Here is a 23,895-nt window from a genome sequence, read left to right as displayed (position 1 = left end):
GAAGGAGAGAGAGAGAAAGAATAAACAGGAAATGAATACCTGCAAATACAGGATCCAAAGACTTTCCCTATGAACATGGGAAAAGAGATACTGTGAGCTGCTTCTGTCAGCCACTGGTAGAACACTGGCTTTGTGATGCAGTTCATAAATGTATACCCAGGGAATAGTTGTGCACACAAACTTCTCACCAGTGAGCTGCCTCTATGAGTGTTGGTGTATGTAGTTCATCCAAAAGTTCACGCAAGAAAAATGGGTTGGCTGTGCATGAGAAAATCTTTTAAAGGTCCTAACTGGATCTGAAGCCTTCATTTCAGGCACTGTAAGTACCTGCTGTTTCACAGACAGAAAGAGGTCAATCAAGTCCTATACCGGCCAAATTACTGAACTTCTTGACAAAGACATCTTGAGAAAACCTGGAATCTTGGCAACAACAAGAAGATACATTTATTTCAATACTTCTGTTCTGAATTCTGTTGTTAACTAGTATTTTTAGAAGCGAAATGGATATTAGCTCAGAGAGAGATCCCTGATCCATCAACGTATCCAGATAAGCTTGAAATGTAGTCAAAATAATTTTATTTATCACCCCAGCTAATGTAATATCTTTTCAAAAGGATAATGATATATGTGAATGAAATTCAACAACAGTGACCGCGATGGTGGGGCCACAATCCTTTTGTGGGTCTCTAGAGCTACTCTAAAATAGATAATAAAAATATCAATCCTTCCTTTTCTGCCTTTGAGCAGATGGTAACTGGACCAAAACTCCTTACTTGGACACGACTAACATACCATGTATGTATCAACAGACGTTTTTTATTAATGCTAATGAACCTAAAGCTTTGGCCTGAGATGTAGTACAATGCAGGACTGTTTTTATCTCCCTTAGTGTTTATTCTTACTATGGAATCTCTAGTCCAGCAATCATATTAGCTGAATAAAAGTTAGGTGTACTGATCTATGGATAGCATTATATGCAAATGACACCTTACTTTTTGTGTTTATCTTTACGGTAGTCCCTCCTAAAGTACTGAAGCAACGACAACAATTATTTGGAGCTATTTAAATTAAATGATGCCCCTTTTGCTATTCATTTTAATCAATATTTGCTAACTGGAATTTCTTAAACCTGTCATTTTCTCAGTTAAACACCATTAACATGAACCCATATTAGCTACCTTTAAGTGCTTCTAGTATCTTTTCCAATTCTATTTAACAAAACTCCTATATTAAAATATATTTGGACAGGTAACAAATTCAAAGGTAGTTTGGCCTTCCAATTTTAACGCTCTACTATGCAGCACAGCTGGGTCCATCAGCTGACTGGCACAGAAACTGCCCCCAAAAACATTAGATCTCTACAGAACAACTACAAATCCCAGATATAGCATTTGAATATATTTCTCTTCTTCCATAGTCTAGGTTTATCCACTCTTTACCCACTCAGTAATTAACCTATTTACTCACCACCATGATTATATGGACAATAATTTCCAAAACTATTTAATACCCTCCACTCCCTTTCCCTTTGTCTCCCTTTTGTAATAATCCACTGTTTCCTCTGGGAATCATATCTTTGTATAGCAACTGAGACTTTTCGGATCTCACTAGATTAATCTAGTTGATTACACCAGAACCATCAGCTATGTTCCTTTGATCTATTAAAGACACAGTGGGCCAGATTCCAAACGGTCTTTCTCATACATTTCTTCCAGTATTTCCAAACTCATATGCATTTACAAGACAACAGTGCTTAAATGATCAGATAACTCTGAAGAAACAATATTTAATATATCTAATAATAGAGAAAGATTATCTAAAATCTATTAAATACTTTTGGAAACAATCATTCACATAAAAGATACTCAAACAACAGGGAGCTGGATGTTAAAATTCTTGCCAATATTCAGCCTAAACTTTGAGGAAAAGGCGGACATACTTCCAATCATCTGCAATAGGCTCATTCATACTAATTTGATGGGATTGTACATTTATACAAATATTTTGGCAAATGTTCAAAATGCAAGCTAATATGATTTTGGAATTTTCATGTACAATTATGTTCATAGCTCACCTAGGTGCTGACAGTGAGGTTTCACTAGAAAAAATGATTCCACCCCCTCAGTTTTCTGTATATATGTGTCAGACTATCTATTACTGCCCAATGGCAAAATCCCCATGTTCCTTTTGTAAGCATTTGTTTAAATAAAATAATGGATTAATTTCCTGCCCTAAATAATAAAAATAAACACATTATCTTGCTACATGGGCACCAATTACTGTTTTTACTAGTCTATTTGATTCATAGTAAGAATTTATGTTTTATTATTGTTTCTGTTGGTATATAAATATGTATTATATGCTTTTTGTATTTATATTTCATACTTCCTTCAGTATGATTATATACTTTAGCACTTGCGTCTCTTTAGTACCATCGCTATTCCCTCACAAAAATGAGATCCTAATCTGCCACCCAATGTAACTTGATATACTGTTCAAGGATTTTGGTCTGGATTTGGAACTGTTTTTGCCTAAAAATTCCCTGTTGATGTAGCAGGATCCTCTAAGAGAGGATACTAGTGTTCTATTACAATACAATGAAGGGAAAAATAATGATCCATAAAATTGCAATCATAGTTAGTTATTACTCAATACTTAACAGTCAAAAAACAGGTTATGATATAGTCCTGTAATGTAGACACAGCGAAAGGAAAATTATTTGAGACTTGTTCATTGAATCTTACCTGACCAGTGTCCAGTGGTAGCGCCCGATCTGTCTGTGCATGTCTCACTTACAGGTCTAAAGACAGTCTCCCAGCCACCAGTAGCATAGCGCCAATTCTGAGACTCCAAAATGAGTGTTCGTTGTGTTCCATATGCAATCATGAAGCAGTAGACAACATGATGAAGTTGACAGCCATAGCCACAGCCTTTGTTGATATTACACACAAGTTTCTTGGCTTTACTGCAATCCTTGGGGTTCTATAAGTAAGGACGAAGAAGCACAGTTGAAGACAAGATATACACAAAGACATATTTCTCTGAGTTAATAAGTGACAAGTGTCATAAATCACACACAAGTCATGCCAATATAGTACATCCCACATTAAAATGAAGGAGCAAGCACCAGCTGAATGAAAATTGTTTGTGCATTCTCAGCAGTTAACATGAACAGTGATCACATATATTTCACTACTCCAATATAAAATAATACACCTTTAAGATATTAAATTATGTTTTCATTTCTAAGGCTGTCAGAATATGCTAACATTCAGTCTCAAGGCTCACATCCAAAATAGTTCTCAATGTAAGAATGCTCTTTCTTGATTTCCTCTGTCTCTTTCCCAACTTTGTTAGCACTATTTCAATGAACATGTATGAATTATTTAAAAAGAAAAATTCAGTCTGCCTAGAGAGTAAAACAAACACTTTATTAATAAACTATTTTCCAAACTAACTTACTACAAACCAAGTATAAAACATACTACATGCTAAACAAAGTGGTAAAAGTCAATGTTTTAAACTGGATTGTATTCTTGATAAACATAAAATCCAGTTATTGAAATAGTCCAGCTCTGCACAAAAAAATTATGCACTGAAAGTTTGATAGAATAAAACAATTTTCTGTACTTTTAAGAGATTATATCTTACATCATCTATATTAAAGGATATTTATAGTATGTAATAATTTTTTATACAACTACTGAATTTAACTGTCATTAAATAAGGTATGCCAAGCACGTTTAAAATTATAAAGTATTAAATACTTTTTGGGTTCATAAAGTCCGGATAAGATTTTTTTTCTGTCAAAGTTTTGTTCTTTGCTGTATCCATTGTTACTTACATATTCCCAGACATCTTTTTTCCATAAATATAATTTGTATATGAAATATTTAGTATGAGAAGTTATTTTGGGTTGTTTAACTGCAAGAGGAGAGTAACTCTGTGCACCAATACAACCATATCTTTTTCCCTTTCCTATCCAACACTCTATAATGGATTTTTCCCTATCCACTCTTGGAAATAGATAAACCCTTTGCTGAGAGGAGGCTAGATATCACCCTCCCTCCTGAGAACTATTCAGAATTATCTGCCTCTACAGCTGCACTCAGACCTCTATTTCTTAAGAGTATTTCAATTTATTTTATTTGGCTTTCCTGCTAATTTTTCCCAAAACAATCCATTCAAATTTGATCTTTTGAAATTTTGGCCCAAAATAATTTTAGGAAGGGCAGATTGTCTGAAGCCAAGCATTTAAGGGTCCTGGTAGATAGCTTATCCTTATGAGGTTGCTTTGTCCAGAGAACCCAAGTTTGATAGTATCAGAGGGGTAGCCATGTTAGTCTGAATCTGTAAAAAGCAACAGAGGGTCCTGTGCCACCTTTGAGACTGTCTCAAAGGTGCCACAGGACCCTCTGTTGCTTTTTCCAAGTTTGATAGTTACTTGAGAAGTTAGGCGCAGGGTTAGACTCCATACCTGCTATGTCATGGCCATCTGAAGCATCACAGGGAGATTGAGCCTGTCCCTGGGCTTCTCTTTTGTTTGCTCTTCACCTACTTCATTGTTTTCTCTGCCTAATGGTTACGTGAAGGAAGAGGAGCATGCCAAAGAGTTAATGCAGCATTTAAAGACTTCAGGAGAGAAGCTCTGTGGTGACCCTTAGATAAGGCTGTACACACAAAGCATTATAAATTCTTAGATATTAAAAGCACATTTTATGGCTGCTTAATGATTTGATTAATAATTTCAGGAGGCATTAATTTGTACAAATATCTCTTCTTAGCACAGTAGACCATCTTTCCCCCCCTAAAATCTTTACATTAAGAATGCTACCACACATTCTATTTTTATTGTAAATTTAATGGATTTACAAACATTTAAAAATTTCAATTTATAATTTTTTTTGTATATTTTTGTCAATTTACTATCCTTCGCATAACTGATTAGTTGTTGATTTTATGCTGATTTCTTCCAAAAACTTTTTTAAAAGCACTCTTAAAATTGGGATGAATGCCGTAAGAGTGTGTATTTCTTTCTGCTCATAAGAATTCTCACAGAGCTTATTCAGGATCAATAGTTTTAAGTTATCCTTTATGTATATTAATGTTTATGTTTTCAAAAGAGCATTTTAAACTAGCTCTCTGTTAGACCTCAATGCAATGCAGTGTAGTTAAAAAGGATATGATTAACTTAATTTGTTCAATAACTTTTACAACTAGTAAGTTAGATACACCTCTACCCTCATATAAGGCGACCCGATATAACACGAATTCGGATACAACGTGGTAAAGCAGTGCTTCGGGGGGGCGGGGCTGTGCACTCCGGTGGATCAAAGCAAGTTCGATATAACACGGTTTCACCTATAACGCGATACTTTTTTTGGCTCCCGAGGACAGCGTTATATCGAGGTAGAGGTGTATATAGTTACTAATTCCCAAACTGTGATTGAACAAACAGTACTAAACACATATATGTGCACCACTGTATCACTTTACTGGTGGGTTGAGGGCCCTGTTCATGCACCAGTAAAAGAGTGGGCCTGATTCTCTTCTTTCTTACACAGATTTTACACCACGGTAACTCCATTTATTCCAACTGAGTCACTCCAGAATCAGGCCCAGTATTTGCTGCTCCTTAGTTTACTAAGTAAAAATATTTTTTCTTCCTTTTGTTTCTGAAAATGAAATCCAGAATTTGAAGGCAGTTATCACCTTAGAATTTAAGTACATAGGCATGGATCATTACAGTAGGAGGTAAGCTTTAAGTCAACTTACAGCTTGCAAACAGTTTCCATTGTAGATTTCAAAGGCAAAGGTGTAGCCATTGATATGTTCAAATAATTTAGTAAAATTGCAATCAAAATGTACTGTAGATAGCTACTTTTCTATTGTTTGATCAACCTTCTTTTCATCCATGTTTCTAAATTTATCCACCCATAAAGTTTTATATTTAAACACATTCATTTTTTCTTCTCACGTCACAAACAGAAATATATAAAAACATGTACTTACATATACACAGAAACACACAGATAGTTTTTTCTTATACATATTAATTTTTCTGTTTTAACTGATGTTATGCTCTTTGGATCAGATTCAGCCCTTGACAAATGTGTAGACTTAAGCCTGGGCTGAATATTTGGCACAACATATATAATTTATAATATCAAAATAACATTGCTCAAGGAATTGTGGTTTTCCCTTTCACAGGAAGGGGACTGACTACATATCTCAAGCTTCAACAACCTAAAAATAATAAAGTAACTTAGCTAAAGTGACTTATCTAAAAAAGGAAGAATAGTTTCCACTTATTATTGGGGTTTGCAGTTGCTTATAAACTGCTTGAGTAACTATATCAACAGAATACTTCAAACAAATTACAGATGTATAATGCCATAACAAATACTGTCGTTAATGAGTTGTAGTTTATATTTACTTTATTTCCAAGATATGCAGAAAAACATCAATCATATAGCATTCTTAGCTCCAGCCAACCAACAAAGCAGGTAGGTTGTCTGCCAGCTGCTATTACATAGAGTAACAGAAGTAATTAATGTAATAATTACAAATTACCAGACAACAGATGGATTCTTTGCTAATCCTTTCATTTTAGTTGGTTCCCTTTTTTTTTTCCTACTTACAGTCTTTCCTTCTTTTTGTTTGTTCACTGAGAGCTACACTTTCACCACCCTACCTCATCCCATTTCCTTCTCTTTCTTTGAAGGTTTACTATATTAATTAATTCAGTTTATTTAGGATAGATTGGTTAATAGATGGCTTGCAGAATGTTGTTGGAGTTAGAGACAGATCAACTTATTTTTTTTTGGCGGGGGGGAGAAAGGGAATGAAAGTTTCAAAATACAGTAAAATTCCCCTTCCCTTTTGAAAATCCAGCTTTGTAATACAATTAAAACATAAAAAAGAAATGAGTAAACTTTGCGAAGTGTTGTCTGCAAAAGCTCAGGTGACAATTGAAAGGAATTTTGAGATAAATTAAAACTTTACCAGGCACCAGAGTATTACTTATGTTACTCTCCTGATAAATGCCCATATTTTCATAGGAATAGGTAGCATTTTATAACCCATTTGTCTAGTCAGGCTATTTTAAATATAAAACAAAATTCCCAATGGCACTGAATCCTCCATAATACATCACAAATATTTTTACTCTCATTGTATTCCCTTTCCTTGCTGCTGGTGGATGACTGAACTCCCTAATGTACAGTGTAAGTGAACTCTATGTAGAAGCCAATAGGACATATTTCACAGTAATGTCACAAACCACTACATTCTGTTTTGGCAATATAAAGTACAGCCCCAAAGTATTTAGTTTATGGTGTGAGATCAGGTTAGTAGCACAACACTATAGTGGGTGGCAGCTCTATAGCTGACCTCAAGTCAAGTAAATAAAGCCCAAATAGTGTTTGAAACATAGTTGGTTAGAATCACTCTCAAATATACAGACATAGGGTTCAAGTCACTGTCAGAATACTGGCCCCCAGCTGTGGAAAGTCCATCTGGAAGGGACATGAGTAATACAGTACAATTCACCAGGAACTCCTCTTCCTTTGGGTCTTGTCCAGTGCACTCAAAAAGTCAGTGGGGTCAGCGGTAGGGTGACCAGATGTCCTGATTTTATAGGGACAGTCCCGATTTTTGGAGCTTTTTCTTACATAAGCACCTATTACCCCCCACCTCCTGTCCTGATTTTTCACACTTGCTATCTGGTCACCCTAGTCAGCGGGGAAAGTTGCCAAAAGTGCCACTGGCAAACCTCTCAACCTTGTAATGCAGGGGTGGGTATGAAAATTGTATGGCAGGCCATGATTGCTCAGGAAATTGGGGGTTCGGGTGCAGGAAGGGATGAGGGCTCCAGCTGGGGGTGAGGGTTGGCTGTGCAGGAAAGTGCTCCGGGCTGAGACTGAGGGGTTCGGAGGGCAGGAGGGGGATCAGGGCTGGGGCAGGGGGTTGGGGCGCGGGAGGGAGTCAGGGGTGCAGGATCTCGGCAGTGCTTACCTCAAGCAGCTCCCGGAAGCAACGGCATGTCCCCCCTCTGGCTGCTACATGGAGGCGCGGCCAGGCGGCACTGCGTGCTGCCCTTTCCACAGGTGCCATCCCTGCAGCTCCCACTGGCCGTGGTTCCTGGCCAATGTGAGCTATGGGGGTGGCACTTGGGGCGGGAGCAGCATGCGGAGCCCCCCTGGATGCCCCTACACATAAGAGCTGGAGCGGGGACATATTGCTGCTTCCGGGAGCCACAGCACATGCGGAGCGAGACAAGCCCGCGACCCTGCTCCCTGGAGGAAGCTCAAGGGCCAGATTAAAATGTCTGAAGGACCGGATGTGGCCCCCGGGCCGTAGTTTGCCCACCCCTGTTCTAATGTGTGTGACACAAGCCATCAAAATGCAACAAGTTATCAAAACGTAGAACACCGGTGCGCTGTTGCACATTGTACCACAGGCAACAAATTACACTGCTTTTAATTATAAAACATGTTTTTAAAGATGTTTTTTCATTGTGTGAATCAAATAAGCTAGCTTTGCCATCTGTAACAGTTTAATTGGCGTGGAGTGGGAGGGTGGCCTGTTACAGATGACAAAACTGGCTTATTTGATTCAGACAGTGAGAAAACAGTCTTATAAATAGCTTTTATACTTCTAAAACATAATTTCTTGCTTATGGCTTGATGTCCAACAAAACACACGTGCTCCACATTTGGGACCAGGTCCTCGCTCAGGCTGCTAGGAAGCTTGAAGGAGGTAGTCCTTGCCCATACTTCTCATAGGATGCCAGAAGGAGGGGAGTTCTCATCCCAGGCTGCCCCTAATTTAATTCATACAGCTCTCCTCCAACCCCCTACGATTCATGTCATTCACGCTATACAATCTGTGCCAGATCCTTGCTTCCCACACAAAATTAATGCTGATGCCCCCCACCCACTTACCCACAGTTAATACAGGCCAGATCTTCCTCCAACCCCCAATTAATGATGGCCACTTTCCCCTTTAAGGCAGGGGTCGGTCTTCTAAATCTATTGCTGACTGCCCATACTTTAAGGTTGCTATCTGAAGACTTTCAGCTCCTCCTGGTCAGCCCTCCTTACCACACAGACTTCTCTTTGCTCCTTAGAAGAAAGGTGAGGGAGGAAAAGGAGCTCAGAGCTGCTACTCCCCCAGCCAGCAGACTCAGTCTTGCAGACCACCTGAGTATGTATGCTGTGCAGTAGAACAGATTGCCTGATCTTGCTCCAATGTAGTACAGTTGAGTGCTCTGGCAGTCACCTACCTCTAGGAAGGGATTTCACCTTGAGCACAATAACCCAGAGGTGAAAGTAAGCCGGTACGCCCTGGTACGGCATACCGGCAAGAGCCGGTGCGCCGTACAGTGGTGGCCCAGCTTCCCCAGGCGGCAATTTAAAGGGCCTGGGGCTCCCAGCAGCGGCTGGAGCCCCAGGCCCTTTAAATTGCCACCAGAGCCCCGCTGCTGGAGCCCTGGGGTAACGGCAGCAGGGCTCCGGGGGCTATTTAAAGTGCCGGGGCTCCCGCTGCCTCTACTGCCCTGGGCCCTTTAAATAGCCACCAGAGCTCGGCCACCGCTACTCCAGTGCTCCAGGGGCTATTTAAAGGGCTGGGGCAGTAGAAACAGGGGAGTCCTGGGCCCTTTAAATAGCCCCCAGAGCCCTGGAAAAGCAGCACGGCTCCGAGGGCTATTTAAAGGGCCTGGGGCTCCCACTGCCTCTATGGCCGCGGCCCTTTAAATAGCCACCGGAGCCCCACTGCCGGAGCCCTGGGGTAGCAGCAGCAGCTGGGGGCTCTGGCAGCAGTTTAAAGGGCACGGGGCGGTAGCGGCGGCCCAGCCCTGGGCCCTTTAAACTGCTGTCAGAGCCCCCGGCTGCCGCTGTTACCCCGGTGAGGGACAGGGCAGGCTGGGGCTGGCTCTGACCCCCCCCCAACCCCACCCCTTCTGCCCGAGGCCCTGCCCCTTCCGGGGGCCAGAGCTGGCCCCAACCCGGCCCGGCACCGGTAAGTCCCTATTTCTACTTTCACCCCTGCAATCACCTCATGAATGCAAAGGGTTGCAAACTATTTCCCTCGGTCTACAATCCCCTAATGTTAAACTAGCCCCAGGCCCTTTAAATCGCCGCCCAAGCCCCACTGCCTGAGCCCCGGGGTAGCGGCAGCAGGGCTTGGGCAGTGCTTTAAAGGGCCAGGATTCCCCGCAGCATCCAGAGCCCTTGGCCCTTTAAATCGTCATCCAAGCCCTGCTGCCGGAGCCCCAGGGTCTCGGCAGCAGGGTTCTGGAGGTGATTTAAAGGGCCAGGGGCTCCGGCCACTGCAGGGAGCCCCAGGCCTCTTAAATCGTCAACCTAGGGAAGCCAGTCTGGTCCGGCACGGCGTACCGTACTGACTTACTTTCACCTCTGATTACATGTAATCTCAAGAGTCCATTTAAAGGAAGTATATACATAAAATTCCTGAGTGAATTTCTGAATGATATTGTGGATAAGGCAGAAATCTCCTGAGGACTTCTCTCCTGGTAATTTGCTGACTCTATTGAGGCATTAATACCAGAAGGAATAAAGTAGACCAGGAATGGAAAAGTTTCTTATCAACTTTCCAAAATGACAAACAAGCAGCGGTGTCATTGTGTCTGTGTTTTGTGAAGAGGAGTGTTTACAAGAACATATCAACCACTTACACTCATGCTTTCTAACTGTTTCTACCTGAGAAACTATGAAAGAATGAAGACAACTCATCATTCCATGTGGATGGTTATATATGACAAACATTAAAAAGAGACACTGTCAACCTAAATTTGGCCTATTACATTTCATAATAGTATTTTATAAAAAGGTAAGACGCATTCACCCACGAAAGCTTATGCTCCAATACTTCTGTTAGTCTATAAGGTGCCACAGGACTCTGTCGCTTTTTAATGTCACTAAGACATTTTTATAGTCACCTGGAGTTCCATTTGCTGCAAATCTAAATCGATAATAAAGGGAGGAACAGTAGATCCCATGGTGTTGTCTCCAGTTCTTCTGTATATATTCCACTAGGAAATATCCACCAGATCTAAAATATTATCCCTACCATACATTAGTTTTAGCTTCTAAAAAATCAGAGGTAGAGTAGCAGAAACAGATTTCTGCTACTTTAATTAACAGTTCTACAAAAATTATGTTAGATAATGGCAATACATGTAAACCAGCCAAAATTTCTTCCTTCCCAGTCTTGTTTCCTTTCATTTTATAAAACCAACAAGTGATTAAAGTTTTCCCAACATCATTATGTAAAACTCTTAAGGGACATAAAAGCAAAGATTAGTAGCTTGTATTTGATGTAGTGGAACAGGGGGAACCAGAGGAGGGAACCAAAGAAAGGGGTGATGTGGTCAAAGAGATGAGCCAGAAACATGATCTTTACAGCATAGTTTTGAATGGACATAAGTAAAGCAAAATGCATTTGTCATGGTGAGACAAATGTCAAGATGTAAGATCGTTTGTCCAGATACTCACCGTTTAGCTTTGGAGAGGAAAGGCCAGATCTTAAAGATGCTATGCAGAGAGAAGAGAAGCAGCAGGATTTAGGCACAGCTTTGATGTTAAGATCTAGAGAGAACCATGTTGAAGGTAACATCCAAGCTATGGGCTTAAGTGACAGAAATAATGGTAGTGTTCCCCATAATGACTAAGAAAAGGGGAAGATGGAAGGACAAGGTGGGGGGAAATAGCTCTCTTTTAGCCACATTGAGAATAAGCTGATGGTTGGACATCCACAAGATGTCAGAAAGACAAGCTGTGATTTTAGTTTGGAAAGAAGGAGACAGGTCAGGAGTGGAGATGTAGATCTGTGAGCCATAAGCATACACGTGGTATTTATTGACATACAGAATGAGATATATAGGGTACGTTAGACACAGATAGCTAACATATTCTCTGCTTAAAGTCCTTACAACATATCTAGTATGAGTGTCCAATTAGTTTTTTCAAGGATACTAAGAAGAAAGTTTCTTCAGAGTACAACAATAATGAGGGAAAGAGCAATTATTACAGAAATATTAGAAAAATATAGGAGTACAATTTGATATATTAAAAATATTAGTTTCAGAGTAACAGCCGTGTTAGTCTGTATCCGCAAAAAGAAGAACAGGAGTACTTGTGGCACCTTAGAGACTAACAAATTTATTAGAGCATAAGCTTTCGTGGACTACAGCCCACTTCTTATGCATCCGAAGAAGTGGGCTGTAGTCCACGAAAGCTTATGCTCTAATAAATTTGTTAGTCTCTAAGGTGCCACAAGTACTCCTGTTCTTCTTTTTTTAAAAATATTAGATATTTCTATAAGTTCTATAGGATGTACAGGGGCTTTAAAACAAAACATTGAAAATTAAGGGATTGAGGAACTCACGAAGAACTAGAATAGGTGGTAAAGCATGTGTTAGAGTCAGAAGAAGTGGAACTAGAACATGATCAGATCAGAATTTAAAGATAATATCTTTATGGGAGAAATTTTAATGAACATGTGGAAATTAAATAAGCTTAGAGGGGGCTATTACAATTTTAAATGAGAATGATGGCTCTGCACACCAGCTGTTTATGGTTCAGTGAGTGACACTGAAATTGATAATGGATAATTACATTCTTTATGTAAAGTAAGGTATCTTCTCTCTTACTTCATAGACACCACTGATGAATTGAGGAATGTGTCTGTGGGAGAACTCCCAAAAGATATGGCCACTTCTTGTAATATACCAAAACAAAAGCTATTTTTAGCTTTTGCAGACTTATGGAGTCTGAATGAAAAGGCAAAGTTATAGTCTACTGGCAATCATGGATCCAGCAGACAAAAAACCCCCACCCCCAAAATATATGTCAGGAGATTACATTATTGCACAATTACAATTAAAACAGCAGTTAAACCCTTTTCTGTTATTGTCCTTTTGTGTGTGAAAATACTGGCTCACTTTATACATAAATACAAAGGATATATTAGCTATGTACAACATAAATCCTCTCGTATTGCTGTCTACAGCATTTGCACCTATACTTTCATTTAAATTACATGAATGTTTTTACTACGTTGGCATATTTTAGTAGGCTAAAATATTTTTTCAACAAAACACATTTTTAAATTTTCCTCTTGATTTAAGTGCTCTTATTCTACCCTTCTTACCTGAAGGTATGTTATTCTCCTCTGTACCAGCTCTGTCAGATCTTTGGCCTCTTTTTCTCGCCAATCACCTGCTCCATCTGTTTGACTGAGGTAGTACAGATCTGTCATTATCGACCTATAAAAGGCAAGCAACATTAGATAGCTACCTTAATAATACCAAATCAGAGGGTTAGGCAAAGCCACAAAGAGAAATTAAATAAGTCTTCTGATTACACTGATCTGCTTAAACATTTTTTGTGGACAGGATACGTAATTAAACTAAGAGGGGACAAGTACATATGCACTGTACAACACTAAATTAATTTGACTGTTGGCACGCCACAGCTGTTGCAAAAAAAGCAAACATGATTCTGGGATGTATTAACAGAGGTGTTGTGAGCAAGACACGAGAAGTCATTCTTCCACTCTACTCTGCTCTGGTTAGGCCTCAGCTGGAGTATTGTGTCCAGTTCTGGGCACCGCATTTCAAGAAAGATATGGAGAAATTGGAAAGGGTCCAGAGAAGAGCAACAAGAATGATTAAAGGTCTTGAGAACATGACCTATGAAGGAAGGCTGAAAGAATTGGGTTTGTTTAGTTTGGAAAAGAGAAGACAGAGGGGACATGATAGCAGTTTTCAGGTATCTAAAAGGGTGTCATAAGGAGGAGGGAGAAAACTTGTTCACCTTAGTCTCTAAGGCTAGAACAAGAAGCAATGGGCTTAAACTGCAGCAAGGGTGGACATTAGGAAAAAGTTCCTAACTATCAGGGTGGTTAAACACTGGAATAAATTGCCTAGGGAGGTTGTGGAATCTCCATCTCTGGAGATATTTAAGAGTAGGTTAGACAAATGTCTATCAGGAATGGTCTAGACAGTATTTGGTCCTGCCATGCGGGCAGGGGACTGGACTCGATAACCTCTCAAGGTCCCTTCCAGTCCTAGAATCTATGAATCAGTGCAGATTACCTCTCTCTGCATGTATCCTCCAACATAAACAGCAGCCCAGAATGGGTGTGTACACATTATCTGATTCTGTGTCCTCCATTTACCATATTTCTCTTATCCATATATAACAGCAGTATTAAATGGCTGTAGAGTGGAAAAACTCTTAAGCCCACTAATCAAAATTTTTCATTGAAAAAAAGTCCCAAAACCATTAGTTCCAGGATAAATCTGAAATTCATTGGCCCAGGAAAAGAGACAATCAGGGGGTGACTCCTAATGTTGCTTCTCTGACAATGTGATGTTGCTATGCCATCAGAGATCAGCTTACTGTCTCTATATAAATGTAACATTGTAAATGTCATGGTGCAGAGATTATTAGTACACCAGCAAACCAATTGTAGAACATTAAAAAAAATGGGATAAAGAAGCATCTCTTTGTTTATAATTAAAAATAATGATATTATGAATAAGGTAAGTAACAGCATAGGAAGAGTGACATGAGATGTGAGCATGATGTAAATCTGGATTTAAGTCACAATAGTTCAGCTTTCATATCAATGCACAAGGGCATACTTTTGTATCTCTCTGTATAAAGCAGTTATATTTAAAATGTATAAGCATTACATGCAAAAAAATTTACATTAGTATCACAAATTTAAACTAAAGAATACGGAGATCATTTTTTAGGATCGGTCAGATCCTAAATGATGACTATTGTATTAGTATCTAGTGGATAGTCACAACTGAAGGTCCAGGGAAGGGTGGTGAGAAAATTCTGGCCAGCAGAAGGGAGCAGGAAGATGGTAATATACTGGGGATGTGATAAGGCATCCTGACCAGCAGGAGGGAATTTGGGTAGAACAGCAGCACATCAAAGACAGCCACAACCACATACCACAGGCTTTTTCTGGTATCCAAGATTTTTTGAGGGGAGGGGCTTGGAGAAAGAAAGCAATCGGGGGCAGACAGCATGTGGAAGGGAGCTCTCTTGGCAAAATCCAGTATTCATAGTAAGGTGGGGTTTGGATTCCTATTCACTCAGTACCCAAATTATGCAAAGAAGAGTCAGTAAATGAAAAATATTATGTTATTCATAACAACATTACCTGGTCTACTCTGCAAATACTATAACTTTACATTTAATAACCTAACTAATAATCCAACATTATAGGCAGAGAATGGAGCTGCTTAACACTTCTGATTATAGTACCCAAGTTGCTTGTAACTTTGACAGTTCTATGGGTCAGAGCTCAATCTGCTTAATTTAGGAAAAAGAAGATTGAGAGGTGACTTGATTAGCATATAAGTACCTTCACACGAAGAAAATACCAGTTATGAAGGACTCTTTAATCTGTCAGAAAAAGACCTAACAAGAACCTATGGCAGGAAACTGAAGCCAGACAAATCGAAATTAGAAAGAAGGCACATTTTTTTTTAAAAATGAGGGAGAGATTAACCAAGGGAAGGGGTGGATTCTCCATTTCCTGATGACTTCAGTATAACACTGGATGCCTTCCTGAAAGATATGCTTTAGCCAAACAGAAATTATGCTTTAGTCAAATACAATTTAATGGTCTCAATGCAGGAATAATTTGGCAAAATTTAACGTCCCGCAAGACACAGAAGGTAAGACTAGTTGATCTAATGGTCCCTTGACTTAAACTGTATGCATCTATAAACTGCAGGCTCTGAAGGATCAAATTAAAAAATTAGTAGACCATGTCTCTTTCCGCTCTCCTAATACTTTAAATTCATACTATTTTTATTTGAAAAATTCAGCATAATCATGATTGCTAAAATGAATTTCAAAGAAAAGAAGATTCTTACTAGGTATTCCTGTAAGACCAGATAATTTTTCAGAACTCCTTTTAACACTGCTATTGATGTTAACGTATGAGGATCTCTTAATTTAGTTTTAGAAAGGGGGGGGGGGAATGACTTCACAGTGGTAAGTTGTGTTAACAAAACAATTTTTCTTTTATTGTTCACTAATGAGACCAGAATCCTACTGGGAACATAAGCTTTTAAATATAATAGGCCTAAGGACAGTTTTCACTGTATTTATAATGACTCTTGGATTCATTTTGTTCTGCATGAACACACTAGCACTAAAATGTTTTCATTTCACATGAAAGACACTTTTAGTAATGGGAAAGGCTTAGGATCAGCTTCAACTGCAAACACAATTCAGGTATCTCTGGACAGCACTATGATGGCAATGCAATTAAAGGAAAGTTACATTTTTATCTTAAATGTTCTGTTAACCTTTAATTAGGAGGAGAAATAGCTTTTTCTTAAATGGCTATAAGTCCTGAAATTATCAGGACATCTTCTCGTCTTAATGTAATTCCAGTTATACTGTATGCTGATGAACAATATCATTCATTTCATCCTAAAATATTGAAAAAAGGTATTTAAAATTAAATGTTTTATGTGTTTTGTTAGATGTCATAGAAAGAGAGAGAGAGAGAGAGAGAGAGAGAGAGAGAGAAAAGTAACTATGAGTAGGCAGCCATAATAAACGATGATAGGTTTCTCACTGACAAAATTAAAAATACATATAAAAATATCCAAGCAGAGTTTCCATCTTCTGTTTAAGATTTAATGGACAAAACAGAAGGTTTACTCAATGACCTTAACATACAGATATAATTTGCTGCTCATGGCCCAGTCGTGATATTTTAATCCAGACAGTAGCAATTCCCCCTTTGCAAGGAATCTAATTAATGTCCCAGTACCTTAATCAGTTTGTAGTCTTTAATACAATAAAAATGTAGTAGCAACTAGCACTAGTACCTTTCCTGGTGACCCAGATCAGATAGAAATTCATCAATATGTCTTTGGAGTTCACTTCCTTCCAAATTTTTCAACTTCTTCAATTCACTCTGAAGAAAAAACCAAAGTTCCTTGGCTCCATTTTCAATCCTTCTTCTCAATATTTCATGGTCTTTCCCCATGCCTGCTATTAAAAAGCATAAACATATCAGCATTTCCAGTGAAGTGGTACATGACGAAATTGAAACACTTGTGATATGGTATGTAAGAGTTTAAGAAGAAAAAGAAAACATCTCTCTACCAACCATCTCCTGTTCGCTTCTTATAGCTTTCTATCTGTTCTTTGGCCTTTAAAAGCTGCTCTTCTAAAGCATGTACCCTTCCTGCAGCTGGCCCCTGATCAATGGGACCATCTGGTATCCTAGAGCATAGGGAAGAAAATTAAAGCAATAATTAGGTTTATAAATTATGTAATATTTGCTTACTTCACTAAAAGTAGTTACTGATAACACTTCAGTTACTGTAACACATATAGAACCAACAAAACTCCAACAGAAACTTCTTCCCAGGTCAGCAATAATTTATACAAACAAGATTACAGTTCATTAACTAAAAGGACAATTTCAGTGTAACACAAGATACTCTATTTATCACAACTGTATTAGGATAACTTAAGATCTCATAGCAGCTAAAGTAACCAGTGGTGGTTTCTGGGCAGATATCTGTATCAAGAACAAACTTTAGAGGTGGCTATTAGGTTAGTCTTGGGAGACAAAGGTGAGAGGACAAATGAAACGTAATCCCTTCTTATGAACTCAATGACTTGAGGTTAGGGCATGCTTTTCCAAGATAAAAAATTTATTTCTGATGATCTATCATTCTTCAGCAACTACAGTTTCAGATTATTCTGGGAAAGTATACTCTGCAGCCAACACCCACTGTCTGGCCTGTTAAGATGTTATCTGTATAGTAATCTTTTGTCCTCAACTATCTTTACAGTGTCTCTTAAAACTTTTTCTTCCCTGCCTTCATTCAGGAAATGGGTACAGAATAATAATGTAGAACTGAAGTGATAAGTCAAGGCAACAAGAGCTACATTGCCAATCATGGGCAAAAAGACACTTGCTGGAATGTGGAGGAAATGGTATTGGTAGTCTGAAGATAGTGGTGTAAGACAGCAAGTCTTGAGCTTCAATAGCGCTGTCCAATGCTAGAACTACCCTCAGGAGTCAAACTTCTAGTCCCCTTAGATTTCTGTCAGTCTCTGTGACACAGAGGCCCATGGTGGTTCACCACTTTGTGACAGCAATTCCTGTCAGACCTGACAATCACTACACTTAACACACTGTTGTCATGTTATATACCCAAAAGGTGGCATCTAATATATAATTGGAAAACTAATGACTCACTAATCACCATTAATATTCTTGCATAATATACATATGGAGTAGGTTTGAAGAGTTTTAGGAATTATGTTCTTAAAATATGATTGGAAAGCAATGCATAAGCCCAGTCTGCCGTAGACAAAGGAATGTGTATTTGTTTGTCTTACCAGCCTGGTCATCAAGCAGTGACAATGAAGATGCATTTACATAAAAAGTAAACAAAGCCATGAACCTAGCGAGTGTGGGAGATAGCCTCTTGCGAGGGTCTGAACCTCAAACGATAAGCAATTGAATCAACTGATTGCATACAATACTGCTGTATTATAAAAGTGTATCAAGTAATGTATTTTATGAAAGCATGTAACACACTGGTGATGAATATCATTGTGAAGTGTATGAATTAACACTATGTGAAGAATAATGGATACTCACAATATTATGCTTTAAAGTCTGTGACCAAACACAGGGAGAAACAGATTTTTCCTCAGCCCCAAAGGTAGCATTGTGGAATCAAAACAATAGAAGCCCTATTTACATAAAAATCAGCAGGGGGTGGGAAACACACAGGCAGGGAAGAACAGCATGAAGTCATCCTGCTTCTTGAAGCAGGGTTAATGAACTCAGAGATATAAGGGGATACATAGAGCCATTTGGGCATCTTTCACCTAGGAAGACTAGGGAAACTAGCACCTCATATTTCTGTGGAAGGACCTCACTCAGAGAAATCAGCCATGGCTGGAAAGAAGAAAGACTGGTAAGGAATCTACATTGAACCAAGACTGTAGCTTTTTAAGACTTAGCCACTAGAAAGCATATTTTAATTTTACTTGCTTGTAATCATTTTGGTCTTTATTCCTTGCATTTGAACTCACTTAAAAACTCTCTTTGTTAGTGAACTTAATTTATTTTTAATGTAAACCAAACCAGTGTTCTGTTTGAATTGAAAGGATTGTTAACTCCAGCTGAAGTAATAAATGGTGCTTTTGTCTCTTCAAATGCGCAACAAACCTTATTATTTGTCTGAGTGTTCCAGGACAGGGCTGGGCACTTCAGGGCAGCCAGTTTTGGGGACGTTCTGGAGTAGGAGTGGGGTCACTTTGCAAGTAGTAACCAAGGCTGATGGAGACCAGGGTGGGGCAGGTTGTTGGGGTCAGAGTGCTGAATCAGAGCTACACAGTACACAGACATTCAGGGAACTGCATGCTTGTCTGCTGGATATTGGTATCCAGGCTGTGAGCCACAGCAGCAAAGCTAGGATTACAAGGCAGTTGATGACAACTCCTTACTGGTCTGAGTTGAACCCCAAAACACCACAGTCTCACAATAGGAAGGCTGACAGCGTACAGAACACCAAAATATATCTTCTTCATTGCAAACATTAACTAGCTGCACAGCTACCTCTAATGGATCGATAAAATCAAGAAGGGCCAAATCAGTATGAATACTAAATCTATAATCTTAGCAGGTGATTTCAACAAAATATTGGATCTAAACTTTAATTAAAAAATAAATTGGCTCTAGACAAGCCATCATCAAAAGTATGCATTCATTATACTGGATAAAGGAATATATAACATCAATGTTGCAGAAAAAGGCTACGCAGAGCTCTTGCTCTGAAATTCATAAAACATTCAATAAATATTTCTTTAGTACAAAAAACCCTTCAAAAAACTTCCCAAGATGCAGTTGGAATAACAGAAATATGAGTTATTAAATCTTTCTTTATTGTACACAGGTACAAAGTTCAGAGTAGAAATGGCAGGGTAGTCACCCGGGGCAATAGCATCAGTACATTCCCTTGAACTATCCAGTTAAGCGTACAATGGCTGCATAGGAACCCTCCCACTATTTCTTTCTTTATTGGGACCTGTAAACTGTAATCCTTCCAAATTGCACATCTACGCAAGCAAAGACGTAAATGTGTTCTTAAATGCCATTCACAATTTGGGTTCCCCAAAGATTCAGTGGCTGCCATGCACTACCTTGGGTAAAAACTGACCAACTGTGATCATTTTGGCCAACATCATAGCAATAGTCTGATTTCTAGCTCTGGAAAAAAAAAAGCCATCTAGAAACTTTTGGGGCAATGGCTATTTTTTCAGGTCTTATATCTCCAGAACCCCTGACTCAAATGAGTCTAAATTCAGGTCACTAACTACCCACCACTCCCATGACGTAAAGCAAATGTCAATAAAATCTGTGCAAGCATGCATATTTTAGAGCTTTTATAAGCATCATCCTTTAAATAGGAAAGATAGAGAGAAAGTGCTCCTCTACGCATCTATCTGCAGCATTGGAATCTCTCAAAGGTGTGAAGTGACCCATTCATCTCAATGTGATGTTCTCAGATAAGAACACCTCATGGAGATGAATACAATCTGAAACAACAGTTGAGACATGTGAATTGCTCCATTTACCTCAGTGGATGTGTCATCCCCCTTGTGCTTTACAGCTTGTGATATGTATAAAGTATGCCTGATCTTATCTCCCCACCCAAAGGAGTAGGACTTCCCCAGATCTTGGCTCACATGCGGGGTAAATGGGGGGCCTCCCAAAAGGGCAACACCCCCCCAAGAGCCCAGCTCACAATAACGGGGTGCGGGTGATTCAACTCCTATAGATAGGCATGAGCCCCCGGATCCTAGAACATACAGCAGTGAGAGGTGCTCAGACACACCCAGAGTGCCACAGCTTTCCATATGCCAGCTCATATGAGGGGAGCACCAAGTGGGTTCAGACCCCCAAAAGGAACAAGAGCCCCCCCACCTCCAAGACCTGGGCACGCACACACAGGAGGGAAGATGTGGGGCTGAAACGTGCACCTTCCCCTATTCTCCTCCAGTTCCACTGTCAATCACCCCATGTCCTCCTTCCCAGTGTCCCATCCCTCTACCCCCGAGCTCCCACACCTCCCTCATCTGAGCCTTCAACCTCTCTCCCCTCCCCTACTACCTCTTCCCCAGGACCCCCCTCCCCTCGCTGCAGCCTCAAATTCATCTCCCCCATACCCTCACTTCTCCATCCACAAAAATGCCTCCCCTCTCAAGAAGTATTCACATGTCGAATTTGCCTCCCAAAGACTTGGATTATGTTCTCCCCAAAATAAATCTGTCACCCATGACTCAAATTGCAACAGATTCCAACCACTCAGTACAAAACTACTTCTGTTTTAGGTGGGGGCTTGTGATCAATTAACATAATTTAAGGATAAATTAAAGGACGAATTCTCAATCTCAAAGAGGTAATTCATCCAGTCATTTGTATCTCGAAGTTTAACAGTACAAGGCAGCAGGAACAAACGTTTTTGGGATCCTGTAATTTAGGAACTCCTTAGTCAAATGATCCCAAATTTGGATCACTAATGCTACCCCCAAGCGGTACACCAAATTTCAAAGCAAGCCAAGTAACGATTTGGATTTTAGATCACTTACAAGGGTCAAGCTTTAAAGCATATAAAATGGCAGGAATGGAAACTCTCTAGCTGTTTTCTCTATTGGCACATGCACACTGTAAAAATGTACATTTTCTTAAATACCGTTCTCAGTTTGGGTTCCTCAAAGATTTAGTGGGTGCAGTGCACTATCCTGGGTAAAACTCGGCAGATTGAGACCATTTTGACCTGCATCACATCAGCAGTTTGATCTCTAGCTCTGCGCAAAACACAAAAAAACAGACCTAGACACTTTTTGAAAAAAATGGCTTTTTCGGGGGGGCTTATATCTCTACATGAGTCCAAATTTGAATCACTAACCCTAGTCTGCACCCTCCTCAGGCATTCTAAATTTAAAAGGAATCCAACTAAGCATGCTGATTTTAGAGGATTTAGAAAGGTCTACCTTTAGAGTTAGTGTTGTGTCATGACTTCTGTTTATAGTGGTGCTGCCAGGCCACTAGAATGTATAAAATATTTATATTTAACACATATAAATTGTTGAGGACTGGTGAGTTTTGTGAAGTGTTGTGGGGCATGCCTGCCCTATGGCACCTCCTGCTGAGCTATGTGGCGCTGCATGCCCTTCCTGCCTTAGTTTCCCTTCTCTCAGGGTCCCTTAAATCCAAACAGATGTAAGATTAAATTCCATGATGTGGTTCTACTTTAATTAAATTAAAAATAAACTTGAAATAAATTGAGGGGTTGCAAAGCCCTCCTCCTTGGTGTGTGTGGTTCGCAATTCTGGGAGCTCCACTCCCTTGGGAGAGCTTCTCTCTCTCCGACCACGTTCCTGTAACTGAGGGCTTGTCTACACTACAAAATTAAGTCAAATTTATCTAATTTGACCTTGAGCCCCCTAATTAATGAAGTCAATTGTGTGTGACCACACCATGCTCATTGTCTCGATGGAGTGTGTCCTCACTAGCAGCACCTGCATCGATGCACAAAGCAGTGCATCGTGGGTAGCTATCCCAAAGTACAACTTGCCGCACTGCCTCATAGGACCAAAACATTGTGGCAGGAGAGAATGGGAACATTGCTGTTGATGTGAAAGAGGGAACACAGAGCATCATGGGATGCCGACGCAAACAACCCCAGTGGTTTTTGTGCCTTAAAATCACCGCCCACATGCCATAACCCCAGAAGCATGGAGCCTGCTCAGCTGTGTACTCTTGCAGTGAGCATCTCAAACACCTTGCGTCTTCTCCTGCAGTATTTCCAGAGCCAAAGTAGGGGCCGCCGCATAGAACATAGCAATGTCCTGCAAGCAGCCCTGCTGCAAGCCATTGGGAAAAAAAAAAAAAAAAAACAGTTCACAATTGCTGCTGGCAGTCACAGAGCAGCTGCAGTCTGTTGAGTGTCATTTCTGTTCCTGTGAAACAAGCACTGACTGGTGAGACCACATTGTTTTGCAGGTATGGGATGATGAGCAGTGGCTGCAGAACTTTCGAATGCGGAAGGCCACCTTCCAGGAACTTTGTGCAGAGCTTCCCCTGCCCTGCAGTTTAGCAACACAAAAATGAGAGCTGCTCTGACAGTGGAGAAGTGAGTGATGATCGCTATTTGGAAGCTTGCAATGCCAGACAGTTATCCATCAGTGGGGAATCACTTTGGAGTAGGTAAATCAACCGTGGGAGCTGCTGTGTTCCAAGTGTGCAGGGCCAATAATCAACTTCTGCTACGAAGGGTAGCAAAATTAACATTGACGATGTTGAGATGCCTACAGTTATCCTGGGGGACCCAGCCTACCCCTTGCTCCCATGGTTCATGAAGCCATATACCAGCCGTCTGGACAGCAGTAAGGAACGGTTCAATTATAGGCTCAGCAAGTTCAGAATGGTGGTTGAAGTGTCTGGTTGTTTGAAAGAGTGCTGGAGAAGTCTACTAACAAGGTTGGACCTTAATGAGAACATCCCCATGGTTATAACTGCTTGCCGTGTGCCCCATAATATCTGTGAAAAAAAGAGGGAAAATTTTCTGCAGGGGTGGGCAGTTGAGACAGATCACATGGCAGTCATTTTTGAGTAGCCAGACACCAGGGCAATATGAAGAGCATAGTAAGGGGCATTGCGTATCCATGAGGCTTTGAAAAGCCATTTCAATAATGAGCCACAGTAATGTGAGCTGCCTGTCTGCATTGTGCTTTCCCAAACCTTCACCTAGCTTGTATCACTGTCCCTGTAAAGCCGACCCCACACCCA

At 40.0% G+C, this 23,895-nt stretch overlaps 1 protein-coding gene across 7 annotated transcripts in view; it reads right to left on the bottom strand.

Annotated features, from left to right (window-relative positions):
* The window catches only part of FUT8 (fucosyltransferase 8), a 241,304-nt gene that overhangs the window by 54,795 nt on the left and 162,614 nt on the right, over positions 1–23,895 (bottom strand). For all 7 annotated transcript variants that reach the window (XM_054027425.1, XM_054027426.1, XM_054027427.1 and 4 more), the window contains 4 exons: positions 17,182–17,297; positions 16,898–17,063; positions 13,177–13,291; positions 2,745–2,982 (listed from right to left, as the gene is read on the bottom strand). In XM_054027425.1, coding sequence (XP_053883400.1) covers positions 2,745–2,982; positions 13,177–13,291; positions 16,898–17,063; positions 17,182–17,297 — 635 coding nt within the window. The remainder of the gene's footprint in view (positions 1–2,744; positions 2,983–13,176; positions 13,292–16,897; positions 17,064–17,181; positions 17,298–23,895) is intronic.

Source organism: Malaclemys terrapin, chromosome 4, assembly GCF_027887155.1.
Source record: "Malaclemys terrapin pileata isolate rMalTer1 chromosome 4, rMalTer1.hap1, whole genome shotgun sequence".
NCBI lineage: Eukaryota > Metazoa > Chordata > Testudines > Emydidae > Malaclemys > Malaclemys terrapin.
This window is presented reverse-complemented; position numbering and strand designations above follow the sequence as displayed.